General features: G+C 38.2%; 1 protein-coding gene across 17 annotated transcripts in view; it reads right to left on the reverse strand.

The window, feature by feature from the left end:
• Positions 1 to 14,920, reverse strand: part of otofa (otoferlin a) — a 125,675-nt gene that overhangs the window by 76,469 nt on the left and 34,286 nt on the right. For all 17 annotated transcript variants that reach the window (XM_037537792.1, XM_037537789.1, XM_037537791.1 and 14 more), the window contains exon 3: positions 2,764 to 2,852. In XM_037537792.1, the coding sequence (XP_037393689.1) occupies positions 2,764 to 2,852 (89 nt within the window). The remainder of the gene's footprint in view (positions 1 to 2,763; positions 2,853 to 14,920) is intronic.

Below are 14,920 nucleotides of genomic sequence, written 5' to 3' on the forward strand. Positions count from 1 at the left end.
TTTAGGGGTCTAGTGTGAATAACATACTGACAGAGCTGTGTGCTACAATTTCTATTTAGGCTGAATAGGGTTTTGGCCACTGTTCTGTTAAGCTTGTCCACCCTCTTAACTGTAGCCTTGACAGAATGGATTTGAGGGTGGAACATGGATAGGTCCAAATTATTTAACCTCTGCCTTAATAATCTGTATGTGTTAGAGACAAGGATGAATACATCTGCCAAAAGAGTAATCTACATATTTAACAACAAATGCTTTAAAGCATAGAAAACTGGAGTTTCATTCAAACAAACACCCCAACTGAGCTTCCAGAATTTAGATATAATTGTTATTTGCATCATGATTTCAGGCAGTAATGCCACCAAAAACATTCATACAAGATTCTACACTGAAAAATGTGTTACAGTAACAGAGTTTACATTAAAGCATATGTGTGTGTGTGTGTGTGTGTGTGTGTGTGTGTGTGTGTGTGTGTGTGTGTGTGTGTATATCGTTGCTGTCGAAAGAAAACCTTGTATCTCCATTTTTGGTATTTTTCATTTTTTTTTACATAATTTGAAAGTATCTGTTACTCTTTACATTGTTTGTAAATTTTATGATGAATGGCCTAAAAGAAATTACCCAAAATGACATGGGAAAAATTCTGGCTCCTTTGACTTACATTGAAAGTAAAGTAGGTTTTTTCCTTCTCCTGTAAACTTACCATTTTGGAGATACAAGGTTTGGGTATTTCTACACACACATGCAGTATCTCAGAAAAGTGAGTACAACCCTCACATTTGTGCAAATATTTTATTATATCTGTTCATGGGATGCCCTGCAATGGACTGGCGACCTGTCCAGAGTGTATCCTGCCTTTCACCCAGTGAAAACTGGGATAGGCTCCAGTAAGCCCCGCAACCCAGAAGGAGAAGTGGCTTAGAAGATGTGTGTGTGTGCGTGTGTTCATAGGACAACACTATAGAAATGAAACTTGGATATAACAAAGTAGTCAGTGTACAGCTTGTATAGCAGTATAGATTTACTGTCCTCTATAACGCAACACACCATTAATGTCTAAATAGCTGGTAACACAAGTGAGTACACCTCACAGTGAACATGTCCAAATTGGTCCCAATTGTGTCGTTGTCCCTCCCTGGTGTTGTGTGACTTGTTAGAGTTACAAGGTTCCAGGTGTGAATGGGGAGCAGGGCTGTTTAATTTGGTGTTTTGGGTACAATTCTCTCATACTGGCCACTGGATATTGAACATGGCACCTCATGGCAAAGAACTCTCTGAGGATGTGAGAAATAGAACTGTTGCTCTCCACAAAGATGGCCTAGGCTATAAGAAGATTGCTAACATCCTGAAACTGGGCTATAGCACGGTAGCCAAGGTCATACAGTGGTTTTCCTGGACAGGTTCCACTCCGAACAGGCCTTGCCAGGTTGGACCAAAGTCCATGTGTTCAGCATCATATCCATAATAGACGCATGAGTGCTACCAGCATTGCTGCAGAGGTTGAAGAAGTGGGAGGTCTGCCTGTCAGTGCTCAGAATATATGCCACACAGTGCATCAACTCGGTCTGCATGGCTGTCTTCCCAGAAGGAAGCCTCTTCTGAAGCTGATTCACAAGAAAGCCTGCAAACAGTTTGCGGAAGACAAGCAGTCCAAGAACATGTTTTACTGGAACCATGTCCTGTGGTCTGACGAGACCAAGACAAACTTGTTTGGCTCAGATGGTGTCCAGCATGTGTGGTGGCACCCTGGTGAGGAGTATCAAGACAACTGTCTCTTGCCTACGGTCAAGCATAGTTGTGGTAGCATCATGGTCTGGAGCTGCATGAGTGCTGCTGGCACTGGGGAGCTGCGGTTCATTGAGGGAAACATGAATTCCAACATGTACTGTGACATTCTGAAGCAGAGCATGATCCCCTCCCTTCGGAAACTGTGCAACATGGCAGTTTTCCAACACAATAATGACCCCAAACACACCTCCAAGATGACAACTGCCTTGCTGAAGGTAAACGTGATGGACTGGTTATCTCTCCAGACTAAACCCAATTGAGCACCTGTGGGGCATCCTCAAGCAGAAGGAGGAGGAGTGCAAGGTGTCTAACATCCACCAGCTCTGTGATGTCAAGGAGGAGTGGAAGAGGATTCCAGTAGCAACCTGTGCAGCTCTGGTGAATTCCATGCCCAAGAGGGTTAAGAGTGTGCTAGATAATAATGGTGGTCACACAAAACATTGACACTTTGAGCACAATCTGGACATGTTCATTGTGAGGTGTACTCATTTGTGTTGCCAGTTATTTAGACATTAATGGCAGTGTGTTATTTTCAGAGGACAGTAAATCTATACTGCTATACAAGCTGCACTACTTTAAGTTATATTCAAGTTTCATTTCTATAGTGTCGTCCTATGAAAAGATATAATAAAATATTTGCAGAAATGTGAGGGGTGTATCCACTTTTGTGAGATACTGCCAATAGTATCTCATTGTTGTCTGAAGAAAACCTTGCATCTCCAAAATGGTAACAGGCAAAGAAAAAAATTTAACTTTAAGTTAAATGGAACCAAACTTTTGACTTCCAAGTCATTTGGGCTGTTTCTTTTGGCCTATTCATCATGAAACTTACACACAATGTGAAGAGCAACAGGCATTTTCAAATTATGTCAAAAACAAATGACAAAAAAAGAAATACAAGGTTTTCTTCTGACAGCAGCGATATGTACACATTCTTCATACGTTCACGTAAACTCAAACATTGCTGATGTTACATACCTGTTGGTGAAGACCTTGCTGTAGTTGTATATGTGGATCTCCAGCATCTCATTGCCATCCACTTTACTGGCAACTGGCCATCGAAAAGCCTGAAAGAACGAAGCAAATGAAAAATCCATAACAGTCAAGGTTACTTAATAAGACAGGAAGTCAATAAATCTACAGGTTAAGATTAAATGAGACTTCAGAAGCGCCTATTCACAAGAAAACTTTTAATGAACTGCCATTATAAACTTTCAGTTAAAATCACACAAAAAAACATTCAAAATTGCATAGTAAAAATAAATAAATAAATAGCCCAAATTACACTAGTAAGTGAAATGAATTGAAAGCCCCATAAACCTCTAATTGAATACTTTAATGATAAGCTCGGAGACACAAATTACTGCTAATGACACAACAGGAAAGAAAAGCAGATAAAGAGCTTGATGATGTTTCTGCTACTTTCTGCCTGTGTGGCCTTTGTCAGATAAGTCACTACATCATTCATGGCCTGGCAAGTCTATGTCATTATCGGTGCTGCCAGACAGAAAAAAAACACATTTAATTTGAATGTATGAGAATTATTGTTTTGCAAATTTAAGGCCACACTGCATTATTCACGGAGCTAAACAAGGTGAAATGCTTTATAAACTGGAAGCAGTTTCACACAACTATGACAGAAATATAACGTCAAAACCTTCATTGGCTTTATTTCTTGGTTCAAGCTAACATCAGCCGTCCTTTACATTGCGTGAACATTTAATAATGAACGGACCAAAAAAAAAAAAAAGAATAATAAGATCTTGTCATTTTAACTTACACCAAAATTTGAGAAAGTTGTTCAGTGATACAGGGTTCTGTTTATGATGTGCTTTTCTCTGCTCAAACGGGAAAGAAAGTCTATGCAGAATAACTGACTTTTACTTTATTTCCCTAAAACTCTTCAGTCTCTAACTCTGTGGGACTTCCCCTTTGGTGCTGGTGCACCAGGCAGTGGGGCGATCCATCAGTGTCCTCCTGCTTCCTGGACCAGGAAGTCCCATCTGCCACATGCATCTACACAGCCAAAGCAGCAGCCCTGAGAGCTATGGAGATGTGCCATTTCACACAGTGATAATGAGGAGCCGCAGCCCCCCGGCACTAGACAACGGGACAGAGTCACTACTCAAGGCCATAGAAGGAAAAGATAGGACGTTCTAACAATAGACACGGTGTATGCAGAATAGAAAGAGAACTGAAAACCCCACTTAAGCAAGAATACTGCTGCTGTAGTGAATATTTACTTAAGGAGTTTTAAGAGAAAATTCTCACATAAGAGTCAGTAACTCTAAAGTTACTTTAGGTTCACCCTACAGTTACATAAGGTTTCCCTATAGTGTATTGAGTACCTATGCCAGTGGCATAGAATTTCACTTTCATTCATCCACCAACTAGACTACTTCATTTCAGCTGTGTCATTAAAATTACCCACTTCTTACCATAACCAGGGGGAAAAATAGATTATTAATGTTATACACTATGCATGATTTTTCACCTTGCATTTAAATGTCCATAACTGTGACAGTGGGGAGATGGATGAATGTTCTTGACTTTTTGCCACAGTATTGACTTATATTTAAATAATAATAAATATATTATATTGACTTATACTAAATACTATGCTTGCTAGGTAAGCAGAATATAGGAACTAGTGCAACATTTGGCAACTCACAATTTAGTCATGTTACAGAGGTATGTGAATGCAGTGTTAGGAGAGTTGCCAAACAGGCTTATTGGTATATTGTGCTTAAAAAGGCATGAAAATGCAATGTATCGCACCCACTACTGCTACCTCCAGTCTACACTAATTCATTAACTTACTAAGTCATGGGCTTCCAAGTGGTGTAAACATCTAAGCATTGGCCTTATCATTCAGGAGATTGTGAGCTTGATCCACAATGATGATACAGCCATCTGTGGCCAGGAGTCCAAGAGAGGACATTTGGTCTCACTCTCTGGGTGGGTAGGATGGCCCTCTCTCTCCCCCCATCACACAGCGTGAGTCTAGCCATATTAGGTGTCTGTTTTCGGACGTAACAGAACTGGCGGTTGGCACTTTCCCCTGAGTGAATTCAGCTGTCCAATGAGGTTGCATTAGAGGCTGTTTGAAAAGATGTGAAGATGTGGTGGCACTTTACGGGTCTCGGAGGAAGGTTGTGTTAGCCTTCACCCTCCTAGCATTGGTGGCAATGTATGATTGGAGGAATTGGATATGACTAAACTGGGAAGAAAATGGGAAAAATCCTTCCACAAAAAAAAAAACAATATGCCATTAATATGCCATGAACACTAGCTTTCTTTAACTAGCCATTTACCAGTCACAGTACTTACAACAGAGCACACAAACAACAGCTTTAAGTTTAATAAAGAAGTATTGTCATTCCAAAAAGACCACATATTTAGCTACGATCAATTAGCTAGCCAGCAATTTGCTTCAGATCAGAGATCTGTGAAAAACAGGTTTCTTTAACTCATTGACAGCTCTTTTAAACAGCAAATGAAATATGTTGTTACAAATAAACAAGTAAAATAACAATAATTTAATTAGCGTTAAATAAGTACTTTTATAAGAAAGATAAAATGAAGGCATATCTATTGTCTGTTGTAACCAGAAAGAAATCAACAATCTCCGTTTAGGAGGAAAGGCTGAATCCATGTCAAATAATCACAGATCACTCTTACAAAGAGTGTAATCAATACAGAAGGTTTCAGAGAGAGAGAGAAAGAGAGAGAGAGAGAGAGAGAGAGAGAGAGAGAGATAATACAACCAGCAATTTTAGACAGTCAAAGAGAAGGCAGTTCTGTAACCTCAGCCGCTATAGCTGAGAGGTGCTGAATATAATGATTAAAATAAGTTTCATTGATCATTCAAGCATCAAGGGAGGTTGAATAAGGCAAGTCATATCCAGCTAAAGGAGCTCAGTGAATAACACAATTACATGCTAGAAGAATACTTACAAAGCTACTGCTGGATGGCCAGTGAAATGGGAACCTGGGGTTATGAGCATGACATTAAACACACCACCTGACCCCCCACCCCCACCCATAGCAAACTACAGCTAAGTTGCATTTACGGAAACTCGAGTGAAATTTGTTGTTGAAGATAATGGATAAGATAAGGGATTTTAGAGTAATAAGATGTTATTTGTGAAGCATGTTGGGAAAGTGACTACAGTCATGAGCAGCCTGTCTCTGAATATTGAAGTGAAGGGGGTGGAGCTTCTCAGCCCTTTTTGCAGTTTTTTGTTCATTTGCTATTTTATATCTACAATTCATTTCACATGAGTTTGTTTTTGAGAAATGGTAAATATATCCTCTGCAGAGAGCACACCTCTGCACATTTTAATGCACAGTTGCTGAATTCAACATATTAAAAAGAAAACATAAAATGTGGCCTGTGCAAAAGTGAATGCCCATTATCTACACAGAAAATAAACACAAATTCTGCTCAAAAAATTGTAGATAAATGTGATCTTTAAGTGTGTTCCCTTTATAGGATGTGATAACACTTAGAAAATCAACAAAACATGTCATTTTGCCAGGAATGTTCAAACTTTTGCATACAACAATACATGTCTTTCTTATTCCAACCATGAAGGTGTTAACTAGTTTTGAAAATGATTCAGCCTGTATTGTTATAATTGATAGATATTTGGTTGCTGCTGTCTTTTGCTGTAGTCTTACTGACTGATAAAAGTGCAGTGCCTGCTGTGATGTTCAGTTCAAGATGTGCTTGATAAACTGTAAAAAAATTCTATGAACATTCAGGCATTTGCTACCAAAAGCACGTTAGACGGATTTGTCATGCTTGGCTTTATCTTTATATGGTGTACTATACTGTCACTGTCAGGATAAGACCTCATATATCTAAATGTTAACTTCACAGAAGAACGAAAAACATCCTTAACTTTTGAGTAAGTTCATGTAAAAACATTTTAATCCAAGTTCTTTGCACCAAGTTATTTCTCTTGGTTGATTTGCTATAAAGGTTTCACACAGCCAACTGGCTTTTTCAAATGAAGAGAAAAAAAATTGAATAAAAATAACAGCTCCCTCAAACAGCTATGAGTGCATATTCCAGCACATATGAGCTGTACATAAGAAATATAGGTATATAGAGCAGGAACAACTGTACAAATAAAATAATAATGAACTATACTTAGAAATACAGTAAAATATAATAAACATTATAGTGAAACAATATATAATATGCATTACAATGATAAATTCAATGATAATTTCACACTACATTTATACAATATATTGTATCTCCTGTGTACTATACATGCGTATGTATGTATTTGTAATAAGAATTTTGTAAGCCTAATTGTATTGACTCTTATCTCAGTGATCAAAATGAAATGCTTTAGTCTTTTCAGTTGAAAGAATTGAAACCACACATGCATATTGCTTAAATCACATACTTAAATCCTTTTGCTCCTTGGAAATGTATGAAAAGAAACACACTACACACACACACACACACACACATACACACACACACAATTCCAGATGATGATTACAGAATAGCTTCAGTGATATGGAGTTGCTGCATCTCAGCTTGTTGTTAACATATCCCAGAAAAAAGGTTGAAGCAAGAAAATAACATTCATCACACACACATAGAAATGAAGAGATGCGTCTCATACTCTTAAACCTGATGCTATTATAAGTATTTTTCATATTTAAAGTTTAAAAAATATATATTTAGATATGCAATTACATTTTTTTATTAAAATCCTATGGTTTGGTGCCTTGTCAAGGCAAGAAGACTTGTGCACATCAGAGAAGCAGAGAGCTATGCTGCCAGGAGTTTTAATTCCTTTCAGGGTCTCACATGGCAGCAAGGTCATAGCCGAGGTGCCAGACTAAATCTAGCACTTACATTGGTCAGCAGAAATATAGGACGATGCTCACTGAGGTGACAATGGCATAGACATCAATTGAACCGTATGAAAGAAGGCAATTTTTGTACTTTACCAAGAAAATTACACGGCTAGACACAACAGAATGACTGTCGAGAAGATCCCTCAGGTCGGAAGGCAATCAACTTGCTACTGATGAAGAGCTGAGGATTCCTCAGAGCACAGCTTGAGTGTATGACGTGGTGAGATCAAAGCCTTCGGCAAGTCTAGTTGCTGAAGTTGACAAGCAAGAAAAGAGAATTCAAAGCTGCAAAAACACAATCACAGTTGAAACTTGTAATGTACGAAGTATGAATCAAGGCAAGCTGGATCATCTACATATCAACATCCCAGGGATGACTACTTGACTCATGTACAACAAAGAAGAAATGGAGTGGCTTTCATAGTCAACAAGTATGTCAATAAGACTGATTGACTGATGGTAATCCAATTTCGTGCACAATCATTCAACATTTCAGTCATCCAAGTTTATAACAACAGATAGACATGAAGTGGTGACAAAATCAAAAAGTTTTATGATCAAACTGAAACTGATAAGACCTGCAAAAAAGACAATCTGGAGAATATACCACTTGTCTTCAAGGAAACCCTCAGGAATTGATTTGAAATGCTAGATATAACTGACAGAGAACCAGAGGAGTGATGGATGGAACTCAAAGAGGTAATCAAAGATGAATCAGAGGAAAACCTGAGAAGAATGAAACCTAGAAAGAAATCAAAGTGAATGTCTACTGACACAGTTGAGATAATAAAAAGAATAAGAGAAGCCAATATCCCAGAGATCCCATTTGGGATTGGTGGAAGAAACATCAATAACCTTCGATATATAGATGATAAAACACTCGTTGTGGAAATCTGGAAGACCTGAAGACCCTTATAAGTAAAGTTAAAGAACAGAGTGAAAAGATGGGTATACAACTCAATATGAAGAAGACTAAGGTTTTGAGGACATAAAAGACCACTAACTTTACCATTGATGGAGAACATGTAGAATGGTGGACAGCTCTTGCTTACTTGGAGCAATTATTACCATCAGAGGATCAAGCATTTAAGAAATATGACACAGATTGGTGCTTAGCAGAACAAGGAGGAAGGAGTGTGAAACAATTTGTCTCTACAAAGGTTTGGATTGTCTAATTTGTCTAAATTGTCTAAACTGGCTAAGGTCTTCTCTGTGGCTGTTTATGAATATGAAATCTGGACAATAAACAACAATATTTGGTTTTGACAAAGACTTCTAAGAGAACCTCGGAGAGCAAAGAAAATGAATGGATCCTAGATCACATCAAGCCTAACGTCTCACTTGGAGCCCAGCTAATCGTCTTATTTTGGGCAGATTCTGAGAAGAACTGATTAATTGGAAAACAGCATTACGCTCGGCAACCCTTTTCAAAAAGGTTATATATAGAACCATCAAGGGTTCTTTGAACGTTCATGGTTCTATATAGAACCATTTTCTTTACTAAAGAACCCGTAAATAACCCTAATTTTCAAGCATGTAGAAGATTTTTGGATTTCAATGTAAAGAAAAGCTGATTTTGAAAAAAAAAATTTTTAAGAACCACATTTTCCAGTGAGATCTCAGAAAACATGTAGTATTTATGGGGCCACATACAAAGGCCACATACATATTTGCATATTCTATACAGATTCTACAGAAAACAAGCAAACAATCTTTTTAGGGAAATATGACATGATGTGGTTCCGCTATGTGTGGGTGGAGTCAATAAAATTGATGACTTTTGGAAAATATGGTTAGACCTGAGTGGATGCAAATTGACAAGGCACACGTAAATAAACATATTTCTGTTGAGTTTTGACATTTTTATGATCTCAGTTTGAGAAGACCTTTTACAGATGTATCCAAAAATCTGAAAAATGGTTTCACGAGACCAAAATTCAGCCTACAGTGAACAAACACATGGCACAAATTGTGCAGCCCCTGCAACACTTCCACCCCCACAGCAGCTTTCAACTATGAAACTCTTGTCTAATGAGACATTATAAACACATTAAAAGCTATTCTTCCACTCGAGCATACTGCTTCATCATCACAGCAGGTTCTGCAACTGCGTCAGGCCTGATTTATATGAACATGAGTAACACTGGAGTCTCCTAAGTGGATTCAGTGCTATTAGAAAATGTGAATACTGTACAGATCTCAGAAACAGCTCCAATTCTCTCTACAGTAATCCACTGGGCCCCAGCCTGGAATATTTCCAAGTTATAACTGCACTGAAATAACCAGTCTCATTTGCACTCCTAGATATAAACGTCATTGCTTCAATGGTCAAATCACAGAATTCAAGCACTTGAATCAGACGGTGCCACAAGAATAGGCTTATTCAAGATTTTGGAGGTTGCAATTAGCAAGCACTAGAGTCCATTGTCAGCATCATTCCTCCATTCAACATTCCAACTGTGGTTCAGTTACAGTGAGGGGGTCTGATCTTATGGGAAATACAACAGCTTAGACCTTGACATAATGTGTAGGGGCTTGTTCCTTGACGTTAATATAAATATTTCATGAGGGTCTTGAGAGTCAAGGATGTCAGAGTTTAGAAGTGAGGATGAAGGCTTGCGCCAGACAAGTATGCCTTGATCTTGAAAAAAAAATCCCCTCAGCTTTTTGTTACACTCTAGTAACTATGAACAAGAAAAATCCAGCGTATATGAGGAGGTCTGTAAGAAGCCATGCGTCTCTGTCTCACCAGCGCACCCAAGAGATTACAGCCATTCCAAATCTCTGCAGCATTACACAGGAATAATACTGAGCAAAATATCTCGTTCAACTGGAGCGGAAAAGATAGAGAACCAACCTGACCACAGAAAACATGGTTTGGACTGAACAAAGGGAAAGATTAGAGGATAGGCTTGTTATACTATTTACATTGAGAGCTCATTAAAAGGTTCTTTAGGGAACAGAAAGTGAATCTGCTTCAAAGAACCGTTTCAGCAATTTTATGAGGCTAGATGAAAGAGGAGATTCCAACACATTTATGTGAGTTAGGTTAAAACTTAAAGGGGCATTTTGACCTAACACTACTTGTCATGTTATGTAATGTTATGACATTGTAATCTGTGGTGAGAGTAGAGAGCATCTGGAAGAGAATCTGGAGAGGTGGAGGTTTGCACTGGAGAGGAGAGGAATGAAGGTCAGTAGAGACAAGACGGAATACAAGTGTGTGAATGAGAGGGAGGCAGGTGGAAAGGTGAAGATGCAAGGAGTAGAGGTCGTAAAGGTGGATGACTTTAAATATCTTGGGTCAACCATCCAGAGCAATGGACAGTGTAGAAAAGAGGTGAAGAAGAGGGTGCAGGCAGGATGGATGATCTGGGCATGAATACACAGATGTGATTAGAAAGATTGATTGACTTGACCTGTGCAGGGTTATAGGTCAAAATGATATAACAAAAGTTATAACTGGAGAAGAGGCTACATGGTTTGTTGATTTGGACTGAGAGCTCTCTAGTTTGGGTTCACAGTTTTGGAGCTTAGAGAAATGGAGTGCTTTTCAGTGCAGTCATTAGGATCCCCCACACACTTCACAATTTTCCAATCCCAGCTAAAAGCCAGACCGCTTGAGTGATTCAGCTTTATTGTGCTGTATTGGATGTTGTTATAGAACAAATGTGTAAGAAAGGGATGTTTGAGACATAAATACAAGTGGAAACTACTAATACTAATAGTTTTAGACATAAAGGTGCTTAATGAAAGGTCAAAAGCATGTTGCCCTCGTGTCCTTTGAATGTACTAAGGACCGGCTGATGGTATAAAGAAGTACACATATAAACTAAACAGTTTCATATTTGCACAGTCCATGAACAGTATAACAAAACAGCTTAACAAATCCTTGATTCTGTCTTCATTAAACGCATCACAGTGCTGGTCCTCTGAACTCTGGTGGCTTCTTGTCATTGTTGATCATTGTTCTCCCACTCTATGAGAACATTTCAGTGTGGCAGCTCACTCTTTTCAGGAGACTTCAACAGCACTGCATGTGAAGTTAAAGAGACACTCCAGCCAAAATTAAAAATGACCACTGCTTTACTGTTTGAAACATGTCTACTTGTAACACACAGTGTCTCAGTAGTCTCTAGAGAAAGATGTTCCACTTTAAAGACTATAAAAAAAACCCATGGAACACCTGATGAGGTATTTTAAAGCTGGAAAGAACCTTTGAAAAACTAAAACCTCTTTGAAGTGGATTTTTGTTAACTGTTGGATTGTTTGTGTTAACAAAGTAGCTACCTGGTTATTTTGATGCCTTACTTCAGTTTGGCTTTGTCTCTCTGAATAATAAACTAATCTCTGTATGATGCTTGGTTTAGATCAGGGTCTAAACTAACAGTCAGAATGGGCAGAGCTGATGAGATGGCATTCCCAATGCCTGTTTGATGTATTTTCATAATGCATGACGGATACTGTAGTGAAAGAACGCTGATGAGAGAAAACATGTTGGCTCTAAATTCTGTCAGACTGATGAGGCTGAGACCACCGCATAAAAAACAAATGACATCTCAAACTCTAGTTTTATCCCAGAATGCTCCTCTAAGATACTGCAGGAGACTCCTACACAAGCCTTTTGGCTTTGAGGCAGGTTTCAATTATTCATAGCAAGAGTTTACAGGTCCAGACTGTAAGAGTGTTAAATCAACACCAGACCCTTCAGGAACTAACATATGAAAAGCAGTAACTTGTCATACCGAAGTAATTCTACAATATACTTACAATAGCTGCAGTTACAAGGTCAAGTTCTTAATTTGCGGCATTTTATTTAAAGATAAGCATCTGAGCAGTCAATTAAACTGTGCTTACCAACACGTTCGCATTCTTATCGTGCACCACTTGTTCTGTGCAAATGCAGTCCACTATAACTGTGATTTGTGTTTCCCATGACCCTTCATTGCTCAGGAGAGTCCTATCTTCAGTATTGGTGAAATGGTTCATTAGTGCCACTCTTTGTTGCTATGGAGATGAACCTTATCAGTTTAATATTAGCCTCAACTAGACTGTCTTTATTTTCTGTTCTTTATTAGATTGCACAAGATAGCACTAATTAAAATAACTAAAATAACGCCACTCATAAGGACTACTGTTTGCTATCAATAACATAATATGTTTCATTCTGTGCTAGTAGACTGTCCTTAAGAGACTTTCTATTCTAATTATCTTTCTCTGCATAAAGTTTACCCCAGCTGAGGTCAAGTCTAGCTTAGGTGGAGTGATATAGCTCAGCCTGCCCAAACCCCTTATTATTTCCCTGGAGAGATGTTTGCCTTGCAGTACAAAGATAATTCTCTTTCTCCATATGTGTGTACACCTCATATATACGCACACACGTATGAACAAACAGAAGCCTTTTGACGCCCCTTATTTATCCTATATTTATTATGCTCCTCTTATCACAAATAATGCAATCATTTTGCATCTATGTGACTGTATAAAAATCAGACTAAAAATCAAGAAAATTATAACATAAAAATTCAGTCAAGTGTGGGAGGCTCTTACACTTAAATTGTTTACTTTATGCACTTTATTTGTTTGTTTGTTTAAACAAAGCATCAGCTAGATGGCTATATCCCCACTGGTCTGTAAAGCAGTAGTACTGTGTTTTCTGGGTGATGGAGCTCCATTCAGTACCTCTGTGATAAGCTGAAGGGGCACTTGTGATCCAGAACTAATCATCCAACATCAGTATCTGACCTCACGTGTGCTATTGTACATGGATTAAGCCTAATCTTAGACTAAACTGCAGGGCAAATTGTGAATTACAATCTACAATCAGCCTTAATCTGAATCTAGGAAACAAGCCCATAGTGTTTGTGTAGGTTGAGTTTGCAGGCTGTCAGGAAAAAAGGACACAAATTGTTATTGACACAAAGTACCAGCATGCATTTGTTTGTATGTTTTTTTTTGCCAGTGGACATTGCCATAGAGTTTGGCAATATGGCAAAAATATGGTATTGCCATACATCAAGACATTTTGACAATACACAAGACCACAATATTTATTTTCTTAGACATCTGATCAGTTGGAATTCATAAAAAAGAACATGCAGAGCTATATTTTAAAACATACTATCAAAAACTGTGAACACAATGACTTTTGTTCAATATTTTTCATACTGTATTGCAATAAATACAGTTAAATAGGACTAATTTTGCTCTCTTTATACTGAAACATGCATTTGGTCTGTGCTCTACAAGCACTGGTGAAATGCACAATATGTTTAGAAAAGCATATTGTACTGTGACATACTTTATCACAATAAAGATATATTGTCATGTTGCCAGGCCTACAGTTTATTCTTTTAATATCAGATGATACTTATTGCATTTAAAAAGGTGTTTAAAGTATTAAACATTTATGGATGTTGGACATCTAAAAAGTCATCTAAAAGACATATAAAAGTCATACAGACAGCTTCATGGTCAGAAAAAATTTGTGCCCAGCCCAAACAACCACAGTGACCTCCTCAGGAAAAGTGAAAGAGGGATGTTGATTTGACGAATTTGTACAGGTGGTCTATTGGGTGGACAATTCTAAATGAAATGAGCCACTTTAGCAAAAGGCTATGTGACAAAAGCAGTGACACTAGTGTGAATATAAACTACTTGCAGGCTTTTGTTGTGGCACAGAGAGTTAATAAAGGCAGCTCATGGTATAGACATACTTAGGGCTGGGTGATAAAAGGATAATGATAATCATTGCGATATAACTTTCCTCAATAGAGCTATAAGAAATGTTTGATAAATTTTCAATACAATACACCACTCTCACACTTCTACCTTCTAGCAAAAGCCCTGGTGGTGTTTTCTACTGCAAGTGACACAGCAACACTGTTCTGCTGTCACCAGGAGAGGGCGCACTTTCGAGTATTTCAACATGATTAGAGAGGAAGGGGGCAACAAGTAAAATGAGTTTTCAGCAATTTCTGAAAAGTGGAGTTATAAATTCCCTGCAACCGTGATTTGTTCCCCTGTGGCCGAGTGTGAGTGATGTGATCAGTGTTTTAACTGTACTGGCCTACAGTGAAGTCACCTCTTTCTGTACATTCTAACAAACTTTAGCATCTGATCCTCACAACTAAAGCACTGTTACAGCATTAAAAAGCCATATTTAAGTATTAGTGCATTCCCAAGCAACAGAAGTGAAAGAAAAAAGTGGGTTCATGCAAGTTACAGCTGTGATTTAAAACAATGTAAA

This window comes from Pygocentrus nattereri, chromosome 4, assembly GCF_015220715.1.
Source record: "Pygocentrus nattereri isolate fPygNat1 chromosome 4, fPygNat1.pri, whole genome shotgun sequence".
Lineage (NCBI taxonomy): Eukaryota > Metazoa > Chordata > Actinopteri > Characiformes > Serrasalmidae > Pygocentrus > Pygocentrus nattereri.